Here is a 27,745-nt window from a genome sequence, read left to right as displayed (position 1 = left end):
GTGACAACTGGGGCCCCTGGTTTGTGCCACGTGACTTGGCAATCTCTCCCACTTCCATCTAATTCTGGAAGACAGGTTCTAATGAATTATGGACTAACCCGCTCATGCGGATTTCTTCGTAAAACAGATTCAAAGAATGAGCAATCCATACAGACAGTTCTCTTCAAATCAAATTTTCCAAACATGATTTGGAAGAGCCCTTTGGAATGTTAAGCAGGGCTGCACTGCTCGTTCCCCACACAGCCTGGGAGATGAGAGGGAGCGGCCGGGACCCTGCGGCCGTGCCGGGTGACCCTTACCGGGGCTGTCCGTGCCCAGCAGCTCCCGCAGTTTGCTGCACAGCTGGATCATGGAGTCCAGCTGCCGGTTGATCTGGGCATCCTGCAGCCAGGCTGGCACGTGGCACACGGGGCACTCCGTGCCAACACAGTCGCCCACGCAGGATCTGAAAGGCAAATGAAAAGTCCATTTTCCAGCACAAGTTATGAACTGTACTCGCTATCAACCGCCCCACAGGCAAGCACTCAGCGAGAAGCTCTTATTTTAGCCCTGACAGACCACTGTTGTAAACCCCACCAGGGAGTCACAAATGCAGGACAGCACATATTTATCTTGGCAAGTGACAAGCCGAACATAATTAAGCAAGCCAAGTCCAGAGCCTTGTCAGGACACTGTCATGAAAAATGTGGTGTCTTGTGACTTCCCCAATCAGAAGCTGACCCAAATTTTCAAGAAATGCTAAATCTCCACTGCTGTCTGCCTCCAGGTAACAATTAGGCTTGAACAGTTAAAACCACACGTCCTTTCACACCTGCTATTCTGCAGTCTTCCATTTTTAAACAAGTGCCAGAAAACCAACCCACAGTAAACTATCATTTCTGCTTTTTCCCCACTTAAAATTTTCTTGATATTGTGAAGATTCACCTGTCTGAACACTTTTCTGTATGAAGTCCCATGAGGATCTGCAGGTGTTCAGAGTATTCTATCACTGCTCTCTCTTTCAGAGCACTTATGTCAGATGATCAAGGTGGGGTGGGTGGGGAAACATTTACTTGGTAATGGTCATTTAACACCTGTACGTCCTCAGCAGTACCACTCTCCCCATATCAGCCTAAAATCTTCTATTCTTTTGATTAGGCCAGTGAGAAGCCCTTTTGCTTTCCCATCTGAACTGCAACATTCGAGGGCCATTGTTACTTCTCATCTACAATCTATCCTATTAAATACAGCTCATGGTTTCAAATACCCAAGTCTGAATTAATTTTCAAAGCCTCCCTTACTCACCCCTACGTAGCACACACAATTCTAGCCAAAGGCATACAAGTAAATGTGAGCAGATCGTGTTAAACACTCCGAGGAACAGACAGCAAGCAATATCAAGGCAGTAATATCAAGAAAAAGAAGATCAGAACCTATACATCTTGACTCTAAACATTCATACACCCCAAAGCTAGTAGCATATCAGTTAACCAAAACATATCAAAATTATAGCTACTGCCACTTCCTTTAAGGAGAAAGGTATTTTCAGATCTGTTCTCTGCACCAGCATCTCTCCCTCAAACACCACACATGAATCAGGTGTTCAGCTAATCCCAAGGGAGGAAATTTGGTATGCAAAAATTGCTGCCAGGTGTGTTTTGTGCTCTGAGTAGGAAAAGGACCCCGTGGCTGAGACATTGCTGTGATTGGGAGACTGAAATACAGTTCCTGGCTCTGACATATTCCAGATGACACTGACAAACCACTTGGAGCAAAGGGAAGGACCAACCATGTCTCATTCTCTGGGGAAGTCGGCCTCAGGTTTCCCATGCCTGTAAAAGGCACAGCAAAGGAAATGCAGAATGACTTTTATACTACAACATTGCTTAAGTAATTCTAGCTGTTGGGGCTTTATAGTTAGTGGATAATGACTGAGGCTAACCTGGTAAGAGCTACGCAGACTAAACTGCAGAAACTGATCTTAATAAATATCCCCGTCCATAATAAAACCCTGCTGAGGGAGAACCAGTTCTATTATGTGTGACCTGATTACTGCAGTTCATTAGTTTCACATATTTCACCTCATCTATCAGCAGCCAGCTCTGGCCATCCACCCCGCTCCTTCCCAGGTGTATTAATAAATGTTTGTCTTCGGCAGTGGATCAGAATCACTTCATGTCAAAATACTGCAGAGTGGACCCGTGCCCTACATAATTTGCTTCTAAACAAATTAATCTAAATTTCCTTAGGTTTATTTAAAAAAATAGCAGCTATCCAAGACTCGGTCATCAAAGGACATATCAAATTGCTGCTAAAAAGGTCAGGCATACAAAAGAGAAAAGATTATGTATAACAATAACTCAGATAACAGCAAATGGACTCCTTCATCTGGAGCAAGAAATAGCTGCTAATGAGTGCTTAAGACTCCTCTTAGCTATTCTTTCCAGCCTCACCAATACAAACTGCATTGTCTTCTGATCTTCCAAAATGAAACCACAAAGCCTTAGACAACCAACAACTAAACAATTACATTTATTAAGCCACACAATCATGCTTATAAGTAACCTGTACAAGCTTCTGGGGGTTATTTTACCAAGTAATCTGTAGGTAGGTCATATAAAGGAAACAAATAAGAAAAAAATTCCTCCAGACAGCAGAATCACAGAATGGCTTGGGTTGGAAGGGACCTTAAAGACCAGTTGGTTCCACACCCTTGCCATGGCCTTGAACACTTCCAGGGGTGGGGCAGCCACACCTCCTCTGGGCAACCTGTGTCTGGACCTTACCACCATCACAGGGAAGAATTCCTAATATCTACTTTTTGCCAATTTGAAGCCATTGCCCCTTGTCCTGTCACTACACGCCCTTGTAAAAAGTCCCTCTTCAAGAATCTTCTACAACAATTAATGGCCACAGCTGGGAAAGAGCACACATGTCTGGAGAGAAATAAATCATTGTGCATCTTTTAATACATCCATACTGGGGGAGGAGACACTGAGGGCATCTGTCCTATAATCAGTTATTCCTTAAAAAGCAAGAAAATATTTTACTTGCACTTCACCCTTCAGGCCTTCAGCACTGTAAGCTCCAATGAGAAAGGTGCAGCTGAATACAGGGAGTGGATACACATCCATCAGGGAGGAAGGGTTTTCCTCTGCTTTTACCGACATAGTGATTACACTGTCAAGAGGCAAAGCTGAATATCTAGACTGGGTTACAAGCAGAGGTTAGAAGGTATTTATCCTCTCCACTGTAACAAACACATTTTATCAGGCTTCTCACACCTCTGCTGTGCAGAGAAACTGTTCAAGATATACCATTGACCTTTTAACTCCCCGTGTCTGCATTTGCATGCTGTGAAGAGCAGTGACATACAGGGCAGCCAAAAGGTTCCACCACCAAATGAGATTCTGGGGCACAAACATTTCAGACTCTGCCTGTACTGACGATGCAGTGAGCTGTCCTAAAACAGGCCAAGTGACCACCACCTCCTCAGAAGTGCTTTGTACCAGAATGTTTCCAACATAACTCCGTTGTTTTTTTCAAGCACTCGGATTATTTAACAAACTGTAAGCAGAGGTAATCCCGCTATCCTAACGTGTTTGGACGGGCAGGAATACAGGAGGAGCTACAGCGGAGATCTGAAGGGGCGATGCCACAGCACAGCAGGAGGCCAGGGCAAGGACAAGCAGCACTCACTCCCTCCGGCAGAGCAAAACCCCCTTGGAAACAGGGAGCATCTTTCCAGGCTGCTCCTTTTTTGTTTGTTATGAGGAGAGGAAGAGGAAGAAGTTAAGAGATTATGAGAACTGGAGGTTGTTTTGCAGTTCTAATCCCGCTACAGGTGGACAACCCCCTCCATCAGACTGAGGGCTCCCTTCACACCAGGCCAGCATCCTGAAGCCTAAACCAACACTCTGGCAGGGGACCCACAGGGGGACGGCAGCTCCTGCCTTCCTCTCCCCCTCAGCCCCCCGAAAGGGCCAGGAAGCCCCGCCGGTGCCACCTCCCCACCCCGTGCCCACAGCACGGCGGGGCGGGCCCCGCTACTTACAGGCAGAAGACGTGCTCGCACTGCCCCAGGGACACGGGCTGCCGCAGGACGCCGGCGCTGTGGGCACAGGAGGGAGAAACACGGCACTTTTAGCACGCGCGGCCTCACGGCAAGAACCGCGGGGGAAGGAGGAGAAGGGAAAGGGGGTCGCCCATTACCAGCGGGAGCAGCTCAGCGCCCTCTCCAGCCGCCCCAGCGCGGCGCGGGTGCGGGACCAGGGCTGCCCGGGCGACGCCATGGGGGGGTCAACAGTGCGGAGGTGGCCGTCCGGGGCCGGCTGGTTGCCCGAGCGGCCGCGCAGCGCCTCCCTCATCGCTCTCCTGCTCCCAACCCTTCCCTTCCCGCCGCGCTTCCCGCCGCCGCTCTAAATTCCCCGCCCGCCGCCACCGCGCAGGCGCGGCAGCCACGCGCGCGCTCACCGCCCCCGGCGCTTCCCGCGCTCCGCGAGCGGGGCGGGGCCGCCCTGAGGGGAGGGAAAGGGCGGGGTGGGGGAAACCCGGGATCCGGTCACGGAGTGCCGGTCAGTTAGCTTGGAAAAGACCTCTGAGATCATATGAGTCCAGCCTGTGACCCGACACCACCATGGCAACAAGACCGTGGCATACCTTAAATACCTCCAGGGATGGTGAGTCCACCACTTGCCTGGGCAGGCCATTCCAATGTCTAATCTCCTTTTCTGTGAAGAAATGCTTCCTGATGTCCAGGCTGAACCTCTGCGGCCTGAACAGCTCCAGTCCATTTCCCCTTGTTCTGTCCCTTGTTCCCTGGGAGCAGAGCCCGAACTCCCCCCGGCTGAGAGCGAGAAGGTCCCCCCTGAGCCTTCTTTTCTCCAGGCTGAGCCCCCCCAGCTCCCTCAGCTGCTCTTCACAGGACATGTGCTCCAGACCCTTCCCCAGCTCCATTGCCCTTCTCTGGACACGCTCCAGCCCCTCTATGTCCTTCCTGAAGGGAGAGGCTCAGAACTGAACACAGCACTCGAGGTGTGGCCTCGACAGTGCTCAGCACAGGGCGACAGTCACTGCCCTGGCCCTGCTGGCCACGCTACAGGCCAGATGCCATTGGCTTTCTTGACCACCTGGGCATACACTGGCTTATATTTGGCTGCTGTTGACGAGCACCTCCAGATCCTTTGCCTTTGGGCTGCTTTGCAGTCCCCCTTCCCCCAGCCTGTAGCACTGCGGGGGGTTGTTGTGGCCAAACTATTGGACTGAATCCTATTGAACCTCATGCCGTTGATCTTGGCCCACCTAGATACCACAAAGCACCCAAATCAATCAAATACCCTATGTCTTTCCAGTGTTTGTGTATCTATAACACATCTAACACACTATAAATATCCCCTACCCAAAGGAGGCCTTAGACAGGTGGGTGGACACAGCATGCTGGGGCTGAGGGCATCCACCCCTCATGCCTGGCACCCAGACCAGGCAGGGCGCCTCCCCCTGTGCCGACACCTTTCCGCCTTGAATTTAAAAAATTCATTTTCTTCCCTCTCTTCTGCCCATTCCCCTGCTTCAGTCTAACAGAAGTAACTCACCAGTCACTGTTGTTTCGGGTTGCCGGAGTGGTTTTTCCCTCAGCCTGTGTTTCCTGCAGCACCTCAGGGTTCAGCCCAATCTCCCACTTTTTACAGGTTTCTGTTTTTTAGGCGGTACCTCCACACACACAGCCCCTGCCATCCCTCTACAGCGTAATTACTGGAGCACATAAAGCAGTTATAGCAGGAATTTATCACTTTCAGGTAGGAATACTCCTGGCCAAGTAAAAGATAGAGCAGGAATGCCAGGAGCGATTTATAACGGGCTTACTGACATTTCACGTGGAGAAGCTCCGTCAGTGAATAAGCATCAAGCTATAAATCTCAGAGAAAACATGATTAAAGCGAGCAAGTTATTCTTTGAGGGAACTTCATCATAAAAGGATGTGGTGGTGTGGAGCCACAGAATTTGGTTGGTGACAGTCGTAGAAAACAGCCGTCAGAGCAGCGTCCCAGATTTACCTTATCTAGAGAGAAGGACTTCTACTTAAATGAGTGTTAAATCAGGGCTGAAAGTATTTCTTAATAAACTATTAATGTCTTCCAAGAAGGAGGTTCTCCAGTTTTCGGGTGTCACACTCCTCTGCTTTGGTAGTTTGTTCCCTCTGTGGCTCCTGAACACTGGGAATGGTTTGAACTGGGATTTTTATTAATTTTTTTGCTTTATTTAGAGAAGGGTAAATCTTTGTTACAAATATTAGCCAGAGGTGCAAGGAGATGAGCACTACGCAGGATGCAGAATTGTGAAATCTCACAGCTCCATTGATCTGAGACCATTTGTCATCTGGGGCAAGCTGACACTTGACAGGGTGAAGCACCGTCACGCTGATTTGAATGATGGCATGTTCAGCCTTTATTAGCAATGTCATCGTATCTCCTAACCTGCTTGACCCCAGAAAACACTGTCTCGGCTTTCTCTGCATCCATGATAACTCCCAGTCGTTATCCATGAGAAGAGAAACCGTGGAGAGTCCTAAACAACAGCCTGTCCCTTGCAGTGATGCTGTCCTTGCAGAATCCGAGCCGGAGAGGGATGGATGCAGGCATCCCCATCCTCACACGTCTCGTTTCCCTGGCACGGAGAGGAGGGCTGTTTGTTGGCATCGACAGCACGGGAGCTGCATCAGTGCGCTTGGATCCAGCTGTGAAAAGTGCGGCTGTGTCTCTGTAATAGCCTGTTGTTTTCTGGTGCTCAGGGAACCCCCCGCTGCGTTAATAGCACGGCGCAGTGTCCCCCTTGCTGACGGCCCGTCATCCCCGGCCGTGCGGACCGGCGGGATCTCTGCCGCCGAGGGAAGCGGATCTGCGGAAAGGAACAACAGCCGCCGAGGCGAGCGTGGAAGTACAACAAAACCAAAGGAAAATCACACCTTGTGATAGACACTTGTAGCTGCCAGATGCTCCCAGATCTGTTTCTGGCAGGATCTGACTGCAGTGAGCTGCTACAGAGCACAGCACCATCCTTGACTCTCCTGGAGGAGGGAAAGGGGCAGGCAGACATGCCCTGGGCCTGCTCTGCCCAAAGGGGAGCTTGTCCCCAAGCCCTGCAAGGTGGGGGAGTGGCACATTCCTGGTGCCTCTTCCCACCCTATGTGCATGCACCAAAACACCAGGATGCAGGAGAGGGTTGACAGCAAGGGGCACAGCTGGACAGGGCACCCTCACTCCTTTCCTTGGGCTGCAGAGGATGAAACTGGGACAGGAACCTGCTCCCTCATATTGACAAAACCAGGATAAACTCACAAAATAAGCTAAATGAGTAATTTTTCCCTTAAAAATAAACAGTTACCAGATGCAACCTTTACATCCTACTACTCCCTCTTACTTGGCTGTTGTGTGCTCATCCTGTGGTCCAAAATCCCAGCTCCCAGCATCTCCTAGGGCACTGGTGATACTGAAAGATGGCAAAAGGCCTCGCTGCCGAGATGAAACTTTAATGCAATTTGAAGCATTCAGAGCAGGTTACAAACAACACTTGATCCATAGATCTCTTGAGTCAACCTGGCATTTATGTTCACAAAATATGAGATGCCAATATATACTGTACAGGACAGTAAACCAGATAAGTGCCTCATCTTCCTTCCCTCCGGCTGAAATATGTTTAGTGTCTCTCCCAATAAATCCACGTGTGCACGCACAGTCTCTATTGTGCTGAGACATTATGTGGGAATTTACAAACATTTACAACTAAGTTAAACTGAGCCAAAGCACTGCCCTGGGCAGCCTGAAGCTAACAAATACTTGTGTTCGAGAAAGATGTAAAAGTCACGAGTGATTCATTCTCCTTAATTTCATAAAGGTTAAGGAGTTGGCACTCTCAGAAATCTAAGAAACGTCTTCCTCTGCAGTGAATTACTGCTACCAATTGGACAGTCAGGAGCGAAAAAAATGATGCAGGGAACAGAGGGAAGCAAGAAATACATCTCTAAATTTGGTTTATGCAGTATTTAAAGTACAACTAAAGCCATTCCAGGCAGTATAAGGCCCACACACTTTAAAATAAATTTGTTGCATGACAGAAAGCCAGTAAAGCGGTTTCGGCAGTGGTGTGATATAGTGAGACAGCGGCGTTGGGTACGTGCATGAATCAGCTCCGTGCCCTGCTGAGGCAACGATCATCTCCGCCGTGCTAAACTGTTAATGTGGTTTTCAAACAATGCGGAGCTTCACAGCAAAACCCGCGCTGAAGGATGGGCTGGGCTCGGCGGCTGACGGGGAAGGTAAAACATCCTCGTCTACCTCGTGCTTCATTTCAAAGTGCTGCCCATCTGGTAAAGACCTTTTTATGTAAATACACCGGTACCTGATATTTTATTCATTTAGCGAAGTTCTCCAGCTGTTTTTCAACAAATATACAATTATTGCATGATTCATCATGTAATGGGAAGGGGTGAGAGCAGAAGGAGGCGGTTCCATCGAGTCTCACAAGTCAGCCGTTTTCCTGGGCATTAAAAGAGCCAAAGCACCTGGGAGGAGGGGGTCTCTCTCCTCCCATCCACCTGAATGCAGAGCACATCCTGGGACTACCCCACCAGGAAAGGGTGCTCAGCTCTCACATGCTGAGCGGCCGCCGCAAGTGACAGAATGGATCCGCTTCATCAGAAGACTGGAAAAAAAATGGGAAGAGGAACAGCCTCATGCTTTGAATTCCCTCTTTCCCCAAATGTCTGAATCAAAGCCTTTAACAGGCTTAGTTTGCTACTAGTGCCGCCCCTCTGAGGCCAATTTTGCTGTGCATCCGAGGCCCTGAGAGCTCACCGTGGTGGCAGAGGCATCATGGGCTGCAGCACTGACTTGAAAGACACGGCACTGCTGAGACCATTTGGTGCAGTAATTGGCTAGAGCCATTAGACTAGCAAGTTGTAGGATTTCAAATATTGAGGGATTTGATCCCCAAAAGGAAATAATAATAATAATAATAAAAAAGTCTGTTACACTTTCAGACTAAGCAGCGCAGTCAGCATTGCATTACATAGCATTAAATTATTCGTTGAGCCTCAGTAGCAGGAACATCTGCTGGTGTTAGACATGGCATTTTTAATTAAAAGCAGCGGCAGAGAAGCCTGTGGTTCATTGGTTCTGCTTTCACCGTGCGAATTGCTAAATCCAAAGGGCACTTGTACAAAAGATTTGGTCAGAGCACAAGCTCTGGACCCAGCGCTGCAGAAGCGCGAGCGGAAAAGCAGCTGAGGTGACAGGTAATTTACACCTGCACCTGCTGGGGACCTCTGAGAATGGCCACATGGGTCAAAACTGCAGAGGATTTTACAAAATTGAGACTACCCTTCTGATTTTACCAGAAAAGGGGTTTCCTGCAGAAAGGCAAATAACAGAGAACAGCAAAGCAGGAAAAAAACCTGTGCCCAGCTGGGGGACCACGTTCACACCTTTGCTTCAGCAGCTGCTGGTGCTTCCCTGCACCAGTGCTGGGCTGCATGGATGGATGGCACAGACCCTCCATATCAAGCAGTGCCACCCAGGAGATTTACCTACCAAAGGAATAAACGCTTGAACAAGGAATAATTTCCATCCCCCATCAGCTGCCCTCCCAGACCTCTCATCCTAAGCATGCCAAGGCAGACCAAAAATCAGGCCTGGGCCTGATTTGAGCATGGCCTGATTTGAGCATGGCTGGAAAATGCCCAAAGCCCCCCGCAGCATGGATACATCCAAGGCAGAGCCAACCAAAAAAAAGCCTTCTCACCCTCTTCCACCTCCCACTGCCCCAAGGCAGCCCCACAAGCCTGGGTCATCGCTAGGCAGTCTGCTCTGACAGGGCTCAGCCTTCCTGTAATAAAACCTGAATTAAAATGTATGCCAACTGTCAGGTCCCAGCTCAGCTCGGCGGATGGGCAGAGCTGAGGAGCAGGGAGAGGTTCCTGTCCCAGGGTCCGGGTGCAGAAGCGTCAGCCCCACGGACACGCGCGGCTGCCTCCCCGCAGGCACAGAGGGGACGGGATTTCCCTCGACGAGCCCCGCAGATGGTGTTTGTTTGCTCAGCCACGGTAGAAAAGGAAAATATTTGGTGCAATCTGCTAGCAGACAGAGACAGACATATGGTCGGTGCGAGGCGAGCGTGGATGCTCAGGAAAACGCAGTCAGAGCTCTGCAGAGGCTTTTAGATGTTGGATTGCCCCTGAGTCGAGTGGGATACAAGTCCAGGGAAACCTCTGAAGAACCTGGGTGAGTGTTTTGTACAGTGGCTGCTGTGGCTTGAACCCTCATATTAGCCCCACTCTAATTAGTCTTATTATACTATCCCTATTGTACTAGAGTTATTATAATTAACCCAATTTTAATTTATGCAAACCTCAGCTCTGGCTCAACACTTAGAGAAATTCTCCCTGGTTTGATGTCTGTTCATCTGGCACACACAAAACAGGTTAAAAACAACAGAGCCAATTAAAGGCAATTACTTGCACTTTTGGACCCAGTGGAGTCAGGATGCAGGTGCATCATTGCTTTTGTTCTTTACCTGGGACTTATGAGCCTGTTGTTAAATGTAACACTGCAGCTTCAAGCCTGTGGGAAATCTTTGGGCCGGCCCAAAAAATAACATTCTTTTTGTTTCCCTTGCAGTTACATTTTAAAAATGCAAAACCCTGATTGTTCTGATCTCTGTTTCCCAGATATCAAGGTCTCTTTCTTAATCAGGACAAATCTCCAGCTAAAGCAGCACTGGTGACCTCCATGGGGTTGATCAGGGATCTCTGCATCCTGAGTCAAGGCTCAGCACCTCCAGCTTCATCAGGATAAAACAGATTCCCAGGACTGCGGGGAGAAATTTGCTGTGACTTCTTAACAGCAAACCTGCCTAATTTTAAAGAATTCAAGTCCTTTTGGGGGGTAGAATGGACCCCCTAACTACACCTGAGTGCTCAAGGGCAGAGACAGCTGCTGTGCCTCAGCACCGAGATGAGGATCCCTGTGGGGTGAAGTTCTGTTGTCACCACACTTAGAAATGATCTGTGGAGAGGGATGGGGCCACATTTCCAGCTCTGACATGAGCTCCACACCCAAAACACCTGGTATGGTCATACTGGTGCCTCCACTGGTCTTGCTGTGGTGCATGAGGATGTCAGCCCCACCTTTTAGCTCCAACAAACTCAAATTAATACATCAGCAAGGAGTACAGCTGGCATTCCTGGAGAATATGAAAAGTGTGGTTAATGCTCCCTTAATATAAATTAAAATGCTCCTTCCCTGCTAAGCCTTCCTTCCAAAGGCAGGAGCAGAGGGCTCCAGCATCCCACAAAACCCATGCCTCATGCTTCTTAAAAGTGAAAGCCAGAGCTGAGCTGCAAATAAAAGAAGTAAGGAAGTCTGTGAGGTTACTGCAGTGATACATGGATGCAGGGCAGTTTCTGGGAAGGGCCCTGCAGAGGGGCTGGAGGAAGGGCTGGGGGCGTTGCAGAGCCTCTGAAACATATCCCAGAGCTCCTGGTCTTACTTCTCCCCTCGGTGCCAACTCACTGTGTCATCACAAGACAGATTTTTCTGGGCTGCAGCTTGACCTGAACCTTTGGAAATCTCTCACGTGCAGAGCTCCCAGAGCGTTTTCCTGACTTGCTTACTAACTGGAGGAAACTTAAGGAACAAAAACCACGGCACATCTATATGTGTTTACAAGTGGGATTAACACTTGTTAAAGTATGTATAAAATAAAGGTATGTATTTTGTAAATAGGTAAGGATACTCTCCTTTCCATACTAATCCATACTAAATCCAAATTAACATGATAGCAGCTCCGGGTGATTTATGTTGTTATAATAAATAACAGCAACCGTGTGCCGCTTAGCTGATGATTAATGATCCTTATTTACAGTGTGTTCAGCTCAGGTCTGCAGGTTACACTTGCAAACATCAAAGGAGAGTTCAGCTTTCCTTTTCTTCTGCATTTTGAGGCCATGTCGTAAATCCCGGACGAGCTGCCTTGACGGCTGTGTTTTAATCCACAAACAGGATTGCTATAAACTGCCAAAGAAACACCATTCTGACCTGACAGCCACGGGGTGGTTTCCCTTTGGCCAGGGGCAGAGCTGGCTGCTCCAGCCTCTGCAGGGAAGGGTGCTGGAACTGGTGGCTGCCTCCCCTCCAAGTTATCAGGCTCTGTCACTCCAACGTACCATGGTGTAAGCACCAACCCCTGTGTTTGTCCTCTGATTTGCCTATAATCCCTCCGAGGGAAGAGTGGGATGCTTTGTGATACCAACAACTCCCCTCCCAGAGCCAGTGCACTGCCCCAGCCCTGCACCCACGCTGCCCCATCCTGCTGCAGGGACCACCCAGCCCTGAGCTGCCCAAGCCCAACAGGCTCCTTTTTCCTGCCCCACTCTGCAAACAGGCCCATGGGGATGGCAAAGCCCAGTGGCACAGACCCTCCTGTTTTCATCAGATGCGTGCTGAGCACACATTCAGAGGAATGTCACAGCCTGGATGGATGGAAAAACAGCTTCCCATTTCCTAAGGTGATTTCAAGAACTTGTATAACCACCTGGGCTGGTGTGCTCCCTTACATAGCCCAAGCGAGCTCACCTTGTGATTTCTGCTTGAGCCAGAGCTCAGAAACGCCAGAGGGGGTGGGAGGGAAGTACAGCACAGCAGCTTTGATTTATCAGGCTGATGAGTAATAAGGAAACTTAGCCTCTCCCATTTACCTTGGCAGGAGAGGGGGTGCTATATTGTTCAGAGGGACACTGTATTAGTGTCATGTGTGAGCTGGTTTCAAGCCTTGAAATCACCCCTGTAGGATATTCACAGGGGAAAAATAACCCCTGTAACATCTAGACTCTCCAAGGGAGCTGTGAAGGTTTTTTGCTCTCACAAGTTAGGTCTGAAGCCCCACTGACACCCAATAATTACATTTTTCTGTGTGGTGGCAGAATTATGTCATTCTGGCACATGGGATTTCTGGAATGGTTGCAATATGAACTCGATGTGAAACTGCATGCCTTGGCTCTGCTGCTTCCATTGTCAGGAAAGGCAGGGCAGCAGGCATGGAGCAAACCATCCCATTCTTCCTCCAGCTGGCCACAGCTGAGCCTTCTCGAACATCTCTGTCCCTGCAGGTATCTGGGGGCCCAGCTCTGGCACATTAAGGACCTTTGGAGGTTGTACAGTCTTGGACCCTCCCTGGTTTTCAGCCCAAATCCTCCCAGTGAAGGTCCCCATTGCTTAAATGTCATGGTATTCCCTAATCCTGCTCGATTCCACACATCCCAGTTTGTAATGCAACCCTGGGGAGCAGGAGGCTCCCTCAGACAGAGCATCAGGGGAGTTTGTAACGAACATACAAGCTTTGCCTTTGCTGCCATCCACCGATGCATGGCAAAGAGCTGATTATAGGGGAAAAAAGCCACTTATGAGTCTGTAATGAGGGTGGTCAAATGCTGAAGGTGCAGAAAGCAGGTTAAAGGAGAGGCCTCACTGCCCACGTGAGGGAGGAGACCCGTACAGCCACTCCAGTATGTTCACACAGAGGGTTATCGCAGCGTGAAGCACCAGCCCGTGAATAAACGCTCCCTTTGCGGCTCTGCCCTCCTTGGAGAGGCTTTGATAATTCCTAGGGAGGCTCTGAGGGCTCATAAAAAAAATGAATAAGGAAGTGAGCCTGAGCAATCGCTCTGTTCCTCTTTACAGCAAGCCTGGAGCTGCCCCTGCCTGGCTGCTCAGGTACGGCGTCGATTTCCCGGGTTCCTGGAGCAGAACGGATTCAGCAGCTCCACAGCCTGCTTTGCAGTGATGGATGGGAATGATTATCATTGTTAATCCCACTAAGCCTACGGTCTCAACTTTTGAGGGTGCTTAAAGGAACACTTGAGGAGGAGCATGTGAAGATGTGTGGAGCACCTGCTCCTGTCCCCCTGTTAGTATTGACCTGAGGGCACTATCTGGTGCAAGGTGATATGATTTTGCATTAAAATGGGGTCCCAGGGATTATTGACACACACCAGCCCTCAGGCTTGCTGCTACAATGGGCAAAGGAGAGTCTCCTTCAGTTTTATTTTCTCTCTTTGACAGGATTTTAAACAGGAATAGTTCAGAGCAGCCAGACTGTAGGCTTCGACAGGGACTTGGACTAATGCTCCAAACGAGGACCACACTCCTGAGTCACACCCACTGGCTGCTTTGGAGGTGGTGTTATACTCAAGGCTACAGGTGGGAAGGTATTTTTAGTTCTTCTACCTCACAAAACTCCCTGGAGATGGTTGAGGGACACCTAGAAGTGCTCTGGTGTTTCTGGCAATTCTTAATATTTGCCTTGTTAGTGTTTTAATGAGTTTTCTTATCAAAGTCAACTCTGATGCTTTGGCTTCCACAGTTCCTCAGAGCAGGGTATGTTCAGACACTGCAAGAGGGAAAACTCACGTACAAAAAACTGGGAAGAACTCTTACCTTTTAGAAGCACCTGGATATTAATTGCTTTCCAGAAACTGTCTGCTAGAGACAATTGCTCTTACAAAGCTGAAAATGGTTTCTGTATTTCTCCTCTGCCTTGCTCCTAGTCCAGGCTGGGCCAGCCCAGGGGCTTTTCCCCAGTGGGGGAGCAGGTCACCCATGTTGGTGGAAACCCAGGCATAACTCCTCTGGAGCCCTCATGGATGTGGGTCACCAGGCAGGCCTCATCTCCGTGCTGGTGGTCCTCTCGGCACGTGTCTGCACTGGTGTAATTAAAGATGCTCTACTAATTGGATGTGCAACCCTAAGGGAACTCCTTTAATTGCATTTCAATCTGGTTGGTATAATTTTAACTTAAATTCGTTGCTGTCTTGCACAGGAATAACCCAGCTGGGTCTGGTTATGGAGAGGCAGATCATCCCGCTTCGTCCTCCCTGTCACACACTGGATGTTCCTCCATTTGTCTCTGACTGTGAAACAGCAGCACACACTGAAGCAGAGGGCTGGGTAAAACCCCTTCAGCTGGCAGCTGGGACACAGAGAGGAGAGGGCTGGGAGCTCACCCTGACCTGCTAAGGGAAGCAAGATCCTCGATGATAACCGTGTCCTCACTTGGATTTTATCTCGTGTGTGTTACCATAAATTCTGTCATGCCCTTCCTGTTTCTTTCTTTGGAGTCAGTGAAGACCTGAGCTCTTCCTAAGAGACACTTCATTTCCACCCAACATGCTGATCTAGTGAAAGACTTGCTGCTTAATCTGGAGGCTGGGGTAGAGGGTGGGACTGTTGCTTTGAGCCTCCCAGCTTGTGGGAGCACTGCCATTTCCTGCTCTCGCCTCCCAGCACGGGGCCCTCACCAGTGCTCTCCCTGGCAATGGCCTGTTTCCAGCGGTGTCTTCCAGCAGCAATCAGCACTGAACTGGGGGCTGCATGCCCAGGAACCAAGCACTGGGGAGCAGTGCCTGGTTTCAAGCGTTGCTCCGTGGGTTGCAAGCACAAGTATCTGTTTCCTCCATCCTGAGCTCCATGTGGCCGCTGTAACTCTCCCATTTTGGCACGTGCCAGGTGCTGCAGGATTGTTACGTGGTGTGGGTCGGGCTCCGGTCCCAAAATACTGATACCCCTTGGGGTGGTTTTGTGCAGCTTCCCCCCTGCCACAGATGTTTTGAGGAGCCTGGTCTGGCCCAAAATTGGCTGTACTCCCTCTGCTGCTCCCCAGCACCATGAGGCTGATCGTCCTGCCTCATACCAGCACCATGGATGCAAGTGGTGGGACGAACAGAGCCAACAGCACACGCTGGCTGTGCCCCTTACTAATGCTGTTCTTACTATTTTAGTGCCATCTTCCTTCTTTCCACCCTCTCCCTGAACAACTAAATTAATTAGAGTGGGTTTTTTTTATTTAAATACTGTCATGGAATAATAATCTTAGTGAATTCAATTTTTGTTTTGTCATTCCCCACTGCTTCTTTTCTCTGTTGTGCTCTCTTTTAATATGCTGCTGATACTTTGTTATAGCTATGCAAGATCACAGCTGTTGTCTGAAAAAAAAAAGAGAGTAAAATCATGTTATGTGCTGTTGCCATCCAAAACCCATTTTTCTTCCTCCAGCAGCTCACAAAATAACCCTTCCCCTATTAAGTGCAGAGGCATACATTTTTCTTGGCTTGTAAAAAGCTAGAAAGTCTCATAGCAGATTCAGTGAAGCTGCAGCAGTGGAAGGAAGTCAAAGCTTCTACAACAGGCTGGGGCACATCCTGAGCCTATTACGAGCTTGGATTCTGCAAATTCTGGATCCGAGCAGTGACTCCACAGAGGCAGCAGGTCTGTGGGCACCACCAGCTCCTGTGCTTTACTAGCCACTGAGTTTTGTTTACCTGGATGTGTTATTTTGACCTGTAAACATGTTTTCTGAAAGGACCCAGTAACAAAACCACTCCTGCAGCTCTCATGAAAGGACAAAAAAAATCCCATTAGACCCCGAATTTATATTTACAGTATTTTGCTTAACATTGGCCCTTCTGGACAGCTTTCCTCGGCCCTGCCAGGCCCTCTCTGACCCTTTGAAGTCAGCCCTCGGTGGTCACTGGCATCGAGACCAAAGCTAAGCAAGGATCAAGCTGTAGAAGCACCTGCTCTCATCAACAGCACAAAGCCGTAAATGAGGGAGAGCCAGGATGGAGATTTGAGTCGTTGTCTCCAAGTCCACAGTTCCAATTACAAAACTGACTTCAGTCAGCCTCACAATGCACACAACCAGTACTGAAATTCCTCCTTGACTCCCTGACCCTGTTCAGCACCTGCACTGCCTACACCTCATGTCAGTAACGTGTCAGAGCAGTTCTAAATGAAGGTCGGTTGAGGCCCGTTCCATTTAACACACGGGGGCTGTGTGACCGCTCTGGCAGGGCTTGCCCCAGCACTGCTGCCTCTAACAAGGGTTATGAGAGTGGCTGAGGTGAAATTGCATCAAAGGAGTGAGATGAAAAGCTTGTTTTCCCCCCGGACTGCAGCTCCTGGAGAGGGGCCGTGCCGTGGTGCACAGAGCGCTGCTGGGTCAGTGTGTTCAGCAGTCTTACCTCCCTGTCCAGGCCAGAGGGAGGAGAGAGCTCGTTGGCTGCTTGGGTTTTTTGGAAAGCAGAGTTATGTAAAGCAAAAATTTCTGAGGGGATCCAGAGAGGACTGACAAGGCACCTGCCGTGACACCCACAGGGGAAGATGACGGTGAGTGCTAAAGACAGGGGAGAGACCCCGTCCTTCCCGGGCCGTGCACAGCCTGCTGACAACCCCTCAGACACATCCTCAGCAGCTGCCTTTTAGTCCAGGCTCCGCATTCCTGGCCACCCCTGGAACCACAATGGGCCCTGCTCAGGGAGACAAGAGGTGATGAGAAGCCTGCAGCTGGTGTGCAGAGGCAGGATAGTATCAGCTTGCATGTGTTTTGCCTTGGAAGTGAGGCTGGAGCGTGTCCCACACCTGAAAGGGACAGGATGAATCTGAGGCTCTGCAGGGAACAGGGATGTTTGTAATGTGGCACAAAAGGTAATTCAGCCCCTGGTGACGTGATATACAACCACCTTGCCAGATGCTTCAACCCCCCAAACAGTTGTAAGTGCTTCTCCATGGGCCTCAGTTAAATTCCCTCCAGGATGTAAACTCGGGCTTGTTTGGACCAATACCTACGGACTTGATTGCAACAGCAGATGGTTTATTTCTACCTGCAAGTGAAAACGGGGAGTGTATATCACGGCCCTGACACATTTCACATGGAGCAGATGTTTCTATTAATGCCAGAATTGGGTGGAAATTCAAAGGATGCTTTTTGCTTTTTTTTCCCTCCTCAAAACTATTTTACTCAATTAAATTGCAACTTGCTGAAGTATTCCAATGAATCACTTCCCTTTTTTTTTTTTGTTTGATTAGTAGGCTCTAAAGGGACAAAAGAATAGCTTTGTATCAGTCTCCCTCAATTACATGTAAAGTACATCTGGACAGAGCCTGAAGATCCATCTTTCACTGGCAGTTGCAAAGCCATCGACATAATAAAATAATACTCTGATTGGTATTACAAGGCTGCATTTAAATCATTGGCATTCATGCTCCGAGTCCTTTGCAGGGAGCACAAGCCCTCCATTAGAGAAAAGCTTAATTTTATACTGTGATCTGTGTAAGATATGCAATGAAAATGAGAAAAAAGAGCCTTTGCAGAGCTGGAGACATAATAATAGAAGCTACAATGGATGTCTGGGCAGCTTTTTCAGTTACTTATAAACTGCAGGTGTCAAATGCATTCTGGAAAGAAGCTGAATCCCAGTTTTAATTACAGTCAGCAGGTTGAGGCATAATTCAAGGCTTGACAATACCTTCAATCCATAATAAAACTCCTCCTGCTATCAGTAAGAAGTTTATACCAAGACCAAGGAGAATTCATGACCTCCTTGCAGCAACTAAACCCTGAACATCAGTATCCCACTGTAAAATCTTGAACCCCTTGATACTGAAAGTACCTATTCCTGCAAAAGGCATCAATAGGAGCTGAACTAGTCAAACTGCTCTGACGATCAGAGTGAGAAAGATGTGCCACTGCAGCTTTCATCAAAGGTTCCTTTGGCTCAAATTAGTTTCGGGGGGAAAAAAAAAAAAGGAAAAAGAAACCACCTGGCTGGAATTGTGTGGGTGAACCCAGGTAAGTTGTATGGGCCACCCCAGGTCTCACAAGGTAAGGGTTTATCTGCAATCTCTTTCATGAGCAACAGCAAGTTTATTGAGCTCAGAGTTTAAGTTCATTATGTGCCTGAATAGCACCACATACACCAATGCCCTGACCCAAACCCGAGTCTTTGAGGCCTTATGCTGATACATATAATAAAAGAATCATATTCAACTACTCTATCTATTAATGATTCTGGGGGGGAGGAAGCAGGATGTGTGTGCTGGTGTGCTGAACTCAGCTGCTGGGGGCTGCTGCTCATAGGGAGGCAGAGGACTCATTGAAAGCCAGCAGGCAGAGCCTTTGAAGCAGAAGCTAATGATGCCTTATTATGTGGGAAAACACAGCTCTGGAGTCATAGGGGCAGCCACCACGTGGGGTTGAGGAGGAAGGTCACTGGAGAGGACACAGAGAGGCAGAGCTGCTGGGAGATGGAGGTTTTCTGAGCAAGGGAAGTGCTCGCTGCCTTTAGTGTGCTCAGGGAAACACAGTCTTGGAAAGCAAACTCCTTCATGTCAGAGGATTCCAACACACCTGCCCTGTGCCATTCCTCAGCTGTGAGGAACACCAGCCCAGAGGAGAAAAGGGCTCATGGGGGAATGATCTTCCACTGGGTACCAAGAGCTAGGAACTGCTGGCACCAGAGGAGTTACTTGAGGAGTTATACAGAGCTGGAATAAACTACGGGAACAAACCAAAACCACTGGAAGCACTAACTTTTAAAATAACTGTATTTGTGCTGACGTAACCCACACATACAGATAAGCTCTATGTCATTACCAAAGATGGCCCCCACCAATGGCATTTGCAGCTCTCAGTACACAACACCTGTGTCCTCACAGCTCCCCTGGCAGGCAGGGCAAGGCCACGAGCCCCTTCTCACCAGCAGGGAACCTGTCAAACCTGAGGGACTTTGGCATGGTCACCCTGGAAGTCTGTTGCTGAGCAAGGAGTGGAGTGTGGGCTTTCCTCTGCAGCCTGGGGCTGCTCTTTGGTCAAACACCCTGCACTGCCAACAGCTCCTCTGCTCCATCACAGCCATTTCTGCTGTAAGCAAACAGCCACGAGCAGCGGGTGATGTCATCTAAGTCCTCACAGGCATTACAGTGATCACAAAACAAGAACTGGGGGGAAAAGAACCTGTGGAAAGACCAATCTGATTTGTAACCAAGTGCGAGACTCAAATGCCTACCATGTTCCTAGTTACAAATTAAGTGCATAAAAAAAAGAAAGTACTTTAAGAAAATGGGACTGTTTCACCCCCACCATCCCAGAATCACAGAAAACAGGGTTGGAAGAACCCTGAGGGGCTGCCAGGTCTTTTCCCAGGTTCTATGATCCTGTGTGGTTGGGTCCCCTCAATAGATGGAGCTTATGGTGCTCGCTTGGCTACTTGTGTCAGAGCTGTCCACTGTCACATCAGGACCCGTGTCTGCGCCGTCAGGATCCTCTTGATCTTTAGCAAAGTTGATGAAAACCTAGAATTTCAAAGGAAAACACTCAGTCCGTGACAGCATAAATAATTTATAATATGAATGAATATGAAAAAGGATTGGCTGTTCATTTGACTGTGAGCCTGGAGAGCGTGCTTCACGCTGGATTTGAGAATTGCAAATGTTGGTCTTCCATGGGCTAATGTAAATAAATGGATGCACATTCCTGTACTGCTGAATCAACACCCGGGATGCAAAGGCAGACATTCCTGCATGAAGCCTAATTGTCCTGCAGCTCAGGTTTCAGCAGTGCCAGCGAGGTAATACCTGTGTGGAGGCTCCTTTCGATCACACAGTAACAGTCCCATCATTGCTTTATAAACCCATCTGTCTGTGTGTAATTGACATCTGTGCACACGCAACTGCAGAGTGCAGAGATGGGTCCTACAGTCTTCCTTTGAACAGTATCGAACGCATACACTAAGTATTCTTACTAGAACACTACCTGCAATCACATTTGCATATTCACAAATCCAAGCTGCCATCCCACAAAACTTGGGGCTTCCTGCATTTTGTCCGCCCGTTTCTCTCACAGCCACTGCCCCCTATTACACCAACACTGGGGAACTTCCCCCAGATCACTGTAGTCCATAGGACTACAGGGATGCTTCTCTCTCTGAGACAAACCTAGTATTTCAGGTGCTGATGCTCAACAGGATAGTCCTTGTGGCATCCCTACAGCTGATGTGCTTCCTACAAGACTTTGGTGCCAGCAGGAATGTTCTTCCAAGGGAAAATGGAAAGGACTTAACCACGAAGTTAAGTCTGGAGTAATGCTAAATTAACTTACAAACCAAAGAGTGAAACTAAGCAAATTTCCAGGACTGGTGGCAAGCCTAGCCCTGGACTCGGGAGTGATTCATAATCCTGCCCTTCATCCAAACCCACGAGGCTGCTGAAATCAGCAGTGATAGAGAGAAGAACAGATCCTTTATGCTACGGGCAGCCTTCCGTGTGCATTTTCCTCGTGCCAGCACAGGTACCTGGAGGCAGTAGTACTGATAAAGTACCCCCAGGAGGAATATAGATGGAAATCCCTTTCAAAATGTAGTCTATTGTGTGCAGCAGTCCATTATGTGTAACCATCAGTCTGCTCCCCTGTTGGCAGTTTTAAATGGATGGTCACACATTTTAATTCCTTACCTCCTCTAACGTTGTCTGGCTCACAGAGAAGTGCCTGATATTGAAGGCTGCTTTGCTGCCTTCCAGGAGATCAAATATATTTGCTACGCCTCCTGCAGAAACTGGAACGTGATACTCCACCATGTTGAAATGCCGATCCTGTGGGAACAGGAATGATGGGGTAACATGAAGAGGTTGCTCCCTTCAAAGAGCCAACAGATCTGATGGACCATGGGAGAATGAAGGGGCAGGGGGTATCTTCTGGTATTGACCAGTGTTTCCCCATTGTGAGTTTCTGTGGGTTCTGTGGCTGGGAGAGGATAACTAAGCCCCAAAGCTGGAAGCTCCAGGGTGGCCATAGCGTTTTCCAGCTCCAAGTGAGCCATTTTGTTAGGGACAAGGGATGGGATTCGTGACTGAGTTAATCTGGTTCTACAGTTACTCAGTTACTGGAAGCACCCGACCATCTCATTACCCACTGAACCTGAAGTGGGTCTCCACGCAGGCCAGGCTTCTGTGGGACTATCTCTGAGGCAGCTGCCTTACAGGATCACTGCAGCTCTTTGGCTGATGTTATTTAAGCCACCAAGGAAGTGGAGTGCTCCAGCCCTTGGACCATGTAACTGACAGCAGTGGCTCGGGTCCATGTGCACCATATGTTACAAGGTGTGCATCTTGCAAGATCCTCTTGGTTAATTTGAAGGGATTTTGAAGGCCTCTCCAGAAAGCATTTGTCCTGCTTACCTTCAGGCACGTGTTTGGAAAGTGTGACTTCATGAACTCTGTCAGCATCTCAGTGCAAACTGTGTTGCTATTTAAGTGCATCTTCACAGTGAATCCTCTTCCAAATCTAGAGGAAAAAGTAAATCACAATTAACAGTGTAGAAAAGAGAAACAGATAAAGAAAATCCTCTGAGAGTTCTTGCATGGCCTCTTTGGGGAAATCTAATCCAGGCAGAGTACAACTTGAATGGGGTCAGGGTTGTTAACCTGGAGTGAAACTTAATAAGAAGCCAAGCTATTGTTAGAACTAATAAAATAAAAGTTCAACCCTCATATGCATTTCACATTTGCAGCAGTGAACTGATTACTTTGGGGGACACGTTTCTGGGAAGAAAGGCTGTGAGAGAGAAGAAAGTGCATTAGTTAACAAAGAATTTCAATGGTGCAGTAAGAAACATAAACCAGAAAATGTCATTATTTTGATGCCCTGTTAACACAGGTCTCATGTTCTGAGCCCTCAAAGCTGTAGGTCAGTAACTCCATACATGGTTCAGCAAAAGTGAAATAGGTCCATTTTACTGACCTGCTCTTGATGTGCTGCAAAGAGCCAATGCACTGGAAACTCCCATTCACCATGATAGCCAGCCTGGTACAGAGGGCTTCACACTCTTCCATGCTGGAAAACCAACCCAGAAACTCCAGTAAGTCATTGAGAAGGTACAAAAAAAATGGTTGTTTTAGTAATCAGAGAACATGACTGTTCTTCCCTAAAGTATTGTGAGTCTCTGTGGGCACCCACATTCAGCCACAACAAACCCCCAAACCTGTCACAGCTCTGGAATTGTGCAAGGACCAACAGGGATTGCGAGGGATGGGCCTCTCCATACCTCCTGCCAACCCCAAAATGGGGGCAGAGCCACCCCAGCCCTACCTGTGGGATGTGAGTATCACCGAACACTTGTTCTGCACTTCCTCACTGATGATTTTCCAAAGGTGGCGTTTAGCATTTGGATCCATTCCAGAGCTCGGTTCATCCTATTGGGAAAGACAGGACTGAATGTAAATTTGCACTCAAAATCTGACCTCCCCAACACTTGTGCTGTTTCCAGGTTCATCCTCAGTGTTATATTTGCTATAAGGATGCACTGGTACAGAGTTGGGACAAGGATTATCCTCAATTGCATTATGGATTTGACTGAGATACCCCACGCCCCCTTCAAGCAGGAGCAGGTCAGCTTGACTGAGCTTCCCCTCCTTGCTGCCCTGTGGAGCTGCACAGCTCTCCTGACAATTGGAGAAACTTGCAGCCTCCACTGGACGCAAGGAACTGATGGGCTGTGACAGCTCCACCTTAGACCAACCCCTCTGTGCTTTTTACACCACAGTGCTTGAAACGCCCAAAGCCCACAGCCACCACCCCAGACAAGGAGCTAACAACAGGCACGTGCCTCTTTATCCTATGCTGGTGAAGCACATGTTGCATTTCTCCACTTAGAGAGACAGCAAGTGAGAGATGACAGAGGATATACCATCTCCTGTCTTAGGCACTGCTGATGAAATTGTCAGCCAGCTCCTGATTGACAAGCTGCTATTGTTGAGGACAACAGCTTACAAGAGGCAGAAATAAACCAGCTTGGGTTCAGGCAGCAGGCAGTACAGAGGGAATTTCCCCACTACCTATTTTTATTCAAATCTTTTATCTCACAAAAGCAGTAAGAGCACCAGTGTGTCCTCAGAAGCAAAGGCAGCAGTGCTGGGCTCAATACAAGTTGAGCCGAGGGAGATTTATGTCCACCAGGTATCAGACTTAATGTCGGGAATCCTGCTCACAGAGCTCTGCACACATTCAATACACAACAAGTGGGACAACTGCACAAAAGGTATGTTTTAACAAGGGCATAGCTCATGGAAGAACTGGCAAGCTCAAAGACAAAAGGGGAAGCCAAACCTAGAAAAAAAGTTTTATGTTCTAATGTTGAGGGAAATTGCTCCTTTGCTCTCCTACAGGTTTGAATGTCACTTTTGTTGGAAGACTCTGCAGGTTAGTTGATAGGAAAAAAGAGCCTAATTGGCAAATATAAGACCTATTTTTGACCTCTGAAAGATGCTATCAGAGAAACTAGCAGAGTCACCACACTCTTATGCCCTCAAGGAATATCTGAGTGTTTGCTGGCACCTAAAGTTTCCTGTGATGCCTCTGTTGTCAGGCTAAGCATGGGCATACTGGGAGTGTCCCCTAAGCTGTGCCTCAGGGGGCTTTGCTACACTGTCACAGTGCCCCTGCCAGCCCAAAGACGTGCTCCTCCTGCCCCAGCAAGGCCCCCATTCCTCACCAGCAGCAGGATCGATGGATTCCCAATGAGAGCCAGAGCAGTTGACAACTTTCTGTTGGTGCCATAACTGCACATGGAGGTGACTCTGTCCTTGTAGGCCATCAGATTCAGCCGGTGGAGAAGCTGGAGTACAACCTATGGAGCAAGAGTACTGCTTCCATAACATGTCCAGATGAATTACCACACACACTTCTACTGAAAAACTAATGTAAAGGCTCTCAATAATGACAAATGCTGCAAGTCAAGCCCCAGTGTTACTCACTCCCTTGATGTCCCTCTCTGGGATGCCGTGCAGCCTGGCATAGTAATACATGTGCTCCTCCACCGTCAGCAAGTCATCCAAGGCATCTTCTTGAGGACAGTAGCCAAAGAGTGACCAGTGTGCCTCACTAATGTCATTCAAGGACCTGTGTAAGGAAGTTGGCAAGTCACTGTACGTGGACTGAACTGCCAATGCACTCCGGAATCAAACAGGAGTGAGAAAACCCCTTTCTCCAGCTTCCTACCCCCTTTCCCAACCCTTGAAGGAAAATGCTATGAATCTGTAGACCTCCAGCTTTCAAGCCCTCAGTTCTAGTACGTAGCTCTCCAATTAGTGCAGCACCTCAGGTGGCACAGCTGCCACCTTACCTACGCCTGCTAAAGTGCGCTTTGAGGTGAGTCCTACTGGCCTCCAGATCAGAAGTGGGAGCACACTCCGAGGATCTGAGCCTGATCCCATTTGCAACGGAATGAAGTGGAAGAAACACCTCTGAGAACAGCAGAGGCACGGCAGCAAAATGCAACCCCCTAAGAAGCAACCATACCACCTTCAAAAGATGAATTCCTTGCCTTATTTATTTTTGCTCTGTTTTGAATGTTTTCTTTTGTTTCAGACTTTCACATTTCCTTTCCTTTACCACCCAGCCTTAAAAGCTGCTCAGGTTGATTTGCTCGCGTGCCTTCCCCAGAAATCACATCTTCCATACCCAGAATGATCCTGGACCCGCAACCTTCCGCTGGATGCTCCGATATCACCCGTCAGCATCTTGAAGATCGTTGTCTTTCCAGCTCCGTTCACACCAAGCAAGCCAAAGCACTGGGTTGTGGGAAAGAGAAGCAGAAATGTAAGTGTGCTGTACTTCCAATGCAGAAATCCTGCTCCGAGAGGAGTGCTCAGGGCACCTTGTCTCCTCTTTCTCCAGCCCCCTGAGCAAGATGGATTGCGGGAGAGGCAGAGGAACTCAGCGCATACCAATGTTATAATGGAGGTTGTTTATGGTGCAATATCCTGAGTCTTATACTAGGACCGTTTGTTTAACATGGTGAAGAAGCAGGGATGTGTCTCTAATAGAGTCATTCCTTTTCCTGCAAGGTGCATTTCTGCAGGAGCAAATCCTGATTAACTCATTTGTGCAAAGCCTCCCCTTGACAGGAACAGAGCTGCTCATGGGAATGAGGCGAGTGAGGTTTGGGCTGTCACTGGTAAAACCTTAATGTGACACAAGATTTTTGTCAAATAATCTCAGTAATTCACTGCATTAATAAGATTAAGAACTGGCTCCCTGTAGTGCAGTTCCAGTATCTCATGGTAAAATTCATGTTTTATTACTAAGGTTGGATAAATGCAGTTATGTGTTGCATAAGCCATCACCATTGTGCTGATAATTACTATTATTTTGATATCATTAGTACAAACCATCTGATGTGAAAGTTCTTATGTGCTGGGCCCACTGCAGATGCACAGCATCGACCCAAGGCTCTTCCCCACCTCGAGGTTTATGCAGAGACAGTATCTGTACATGGTCTGTGGGCAGGGCCAGGGCTTCTGCTGACAGGTGGGGAATGGCGCCCTAAATCCCACCAGCAGCAGGGTGAATTGTGCCAGAAGTCAGAGAACTTGTAGGAGAGTGGAGGAATGGCTGACTGGCTCCAAACAACCAGGTGGGAAGTGAGAGGGGAACAGGGTGAGCTGTGCAGAGGTGGGACAGGCACTGCTCTGGCACCCACCCCTTTTAGCTCAGTGAGCCTTTGGCCCACACCGAAATGGTGACAGCACCTCATTGGCTGCCCCAAAACAGTGGACCGTCGATGAGTTAAAAAGTTTGCTAAGTTAACGTTTGTGAAGTGCCTTACTTTGTCTGGATGTTGTTTTAAAATTTGCCAAGTACCTAATTCTACCTTTATGTCCTAAAGTTTGTAGTAAAAGTTTGTTATTGAACCTCCTGATAACTTTGTTGTTCCTCTGCTGCACCACAGAGTAAATCCAACTGCCTTCCCCCCAAACCCGCCAGGCGGGACGGGCCATTACAGACCTCGGTGCCAGTTGGGGCTTAGAAAAAGTCCTCTGCCAGAAAGACCAGAGCCTCAGTCTCCGTGTGAGGCTGCTGTCTTGCCCAGCACCCTACATCCTTTTATCTCGGTGGGATCCAGGCAATTAAAATAAATCAGGTACCAAGGGTTAATGCCAAGCTTCCCCTTGTCAGGTCAGCTGCACAGCGTGAGGCAGAATCTGGTCTCCTCTTTCCTCTGGATGTCAGAGGTGCTCTCTGCGCTCCTATCTTTTCACTTGTCAGGAAAGTAACTGCACTGACATGCAGTTACCAAAGAATCATTTTTTCTTTAGTTTTAAGTCCTGATTCATGGAAATGTGTGTTCAGCTGAAGTGATTTGTCTTCCCCGATGGGAAAACACGATGGTCTGACTCACAATCTCCCACGCAGTTCAGGTGAATAATTTCAGCTGGACACATTCTGCTGTCTTCATTTACCACCTGGTGACCCCCAGTGACCCCACAAGATGTGCTGTGCTGGGTGCTGTGCAAACACAGTGTGCAGACATTTTGCTCCATCAATTCCCATCCACTTCCTCTCTTTCTAGGGCCTTCAAACTGTCACTTGGTGTCCCAAATCCACAAGGAGCCTTTCATCACTACTGTAACCCCAAGAACGAGGCAAAGGAAGGAAGAGGTCAGAGCAGGACAAACCATTACAGCTGTGCTGGGACAGCAGCAAGGGCTGGGAGAGAAGACAACAGTGACACTGGAAGGTGTCCACAGCCTTTTCCCCTCGCTCACCTCTCCAGCAGGAATCCCGAGGCTGATGTTTTTCACAGCCACGATGCGTTTGTGAGGAAGGTGGTAGATCTTTGTGAGGTTCTGGAGCTGCACCACGTCGAAGTCAGCCTTGCCAGCCTCCACCCGGCTCCTCTCCGCCTGGACGTCCCCGTCCTCCTCCACAGGGGGCAGGAGTGATGCTTTGCCGTGCACTCTGTCAAACAGGAACCTACGGGGAGGGCAAAGAGACCTTTCCCTCAGCAAGCAGACAGCAGAGGCCTCTGTGCTTGGGAGAGGTCCTAAGCAGCCCTCCTGTGAGGTCCAGGGCATGCACGAAATACTCAGATAGACAGGTTCTGTTC

General features: G+C 48.6%; 2 protein-coding genes and 1 long non-coding RNA gene across 5 annotated transcripts in view; 1 reads left to right on the top strand and 2 right to left on the bottom strand.

The window, feature by feature from the left end:
- Window positions 1-4,349, bottom strand: part of BARD1 (BRCA1 associated RING domain 1) — a 41,706-nt gene extending 37,357 nt beyond the window's left edge. For both annotated transcript variants that reach the window (XM_027735679.2, XM_027735680.2), the window contains exons 1-3: window positions 4,192-4,349; window positions 4,034-4,090; window positions 300-445 (exon numbers count right to left, since the gene is read on the bottom strand). In XM_027735679.2, coding sequence (XP_027591480.2) covers window positions 300-445; window positions 4,034-4,090; window positions 4,192-4,346 — 358 coding nt within the window. In that variant the 5' untranslated portion in view covers window positions 4,347-4,349. The remainder of the gene's footprint in view (window positions 1-299; window positions 446-4,033; window positions 4,091-4,191) is intronic.
- Window positions 4,350-5,059: 710 nt separating this feature from the next.
- Window positions 5,060-18,033, top strand: LOC113995515. Of its 2 annotated transcripts, none has more exons than XR_003543427.2 (4): window positions 5,060-11,737; window positions 13,710-13,970; window positions 14,091-14,228; window positions 14,848-18,033. It is a non-coding gene; the product is annotated as an uncharacterized LOC113995515 (long non-coding RNA). The 2 variants fall into 2 exon arrangements; XR_003543426.2 differs by having other exon boundaries at window positions 14,091-14,236.
- Window positions 18,034-19,391: 1,358 nt separating this feature from the next.
- The window catches only part of ABCA12 (ATP binding cassette subfamily A member 12), an 82,339-nt gene continuing 73,985 nt past the window's right edge, over window positions 19,392-27,745 (bottom strand). Inside the window, exons 46-54 of the mRNA XM_027735651.2 lie at window positions 27,405-27,612; window positions 25,318-25,427; window positions 24,612-24,756; window positions 24,350-24,484; window positions 22,948-23,051; window positions 22,600-22,692; window positions 22,038-22,143; window positions 21,315-21,452; window positions 19,392-20,156 (exon numbers count right to left, since the gene is read on the bottom strand). Coding sequence (XP_027591452.2) covers window positions 20,037-20,156; window positions 21,315-21,452; window positions 22,038-22,143; window positions 22,600-22,692; window positions 22,948-23,051; window positions 24,350-24,484; window positions 24,612-24,756; window positions 25,318-25,427; window positions 27,405-27,612 — 1,159 coding nt within the window. The 3' untranslated portion in view covers window positions 19,392-20,036. The remainder of the gene's footprint in view (window positions 20,157-21,314; window positions 21,453-22,037; window positions 22,144-22,599; window positions 22,693-22,947; window positions 23,052-24,349; window positions 24,485-24,611; window positions 24,757-25,317; window positions 25,428-27,404; window positions 27,613-27,745) is intronic.

This window comes from Pipra filicauda, unplaced genomic scaffold (genome assembly GCF_003945595.2).
Source record: "Pipra filicauda isolate LSUMZ 115617 unplaced genomic scaffold, ASM394559v2 scaffold21_size4447388_pilon, whole genome shotgun sequence".
Lineage (NCBI taxonomy): Eukaryota > Metazoa > Chordata > Aves > Passeriformes > Pipridae > Pipra > Pipra filicauda.
Note: the sequence above shows the minus strand (reverse complement) of the source record. Positions and strands in the feature narration are given on the sequence as shown.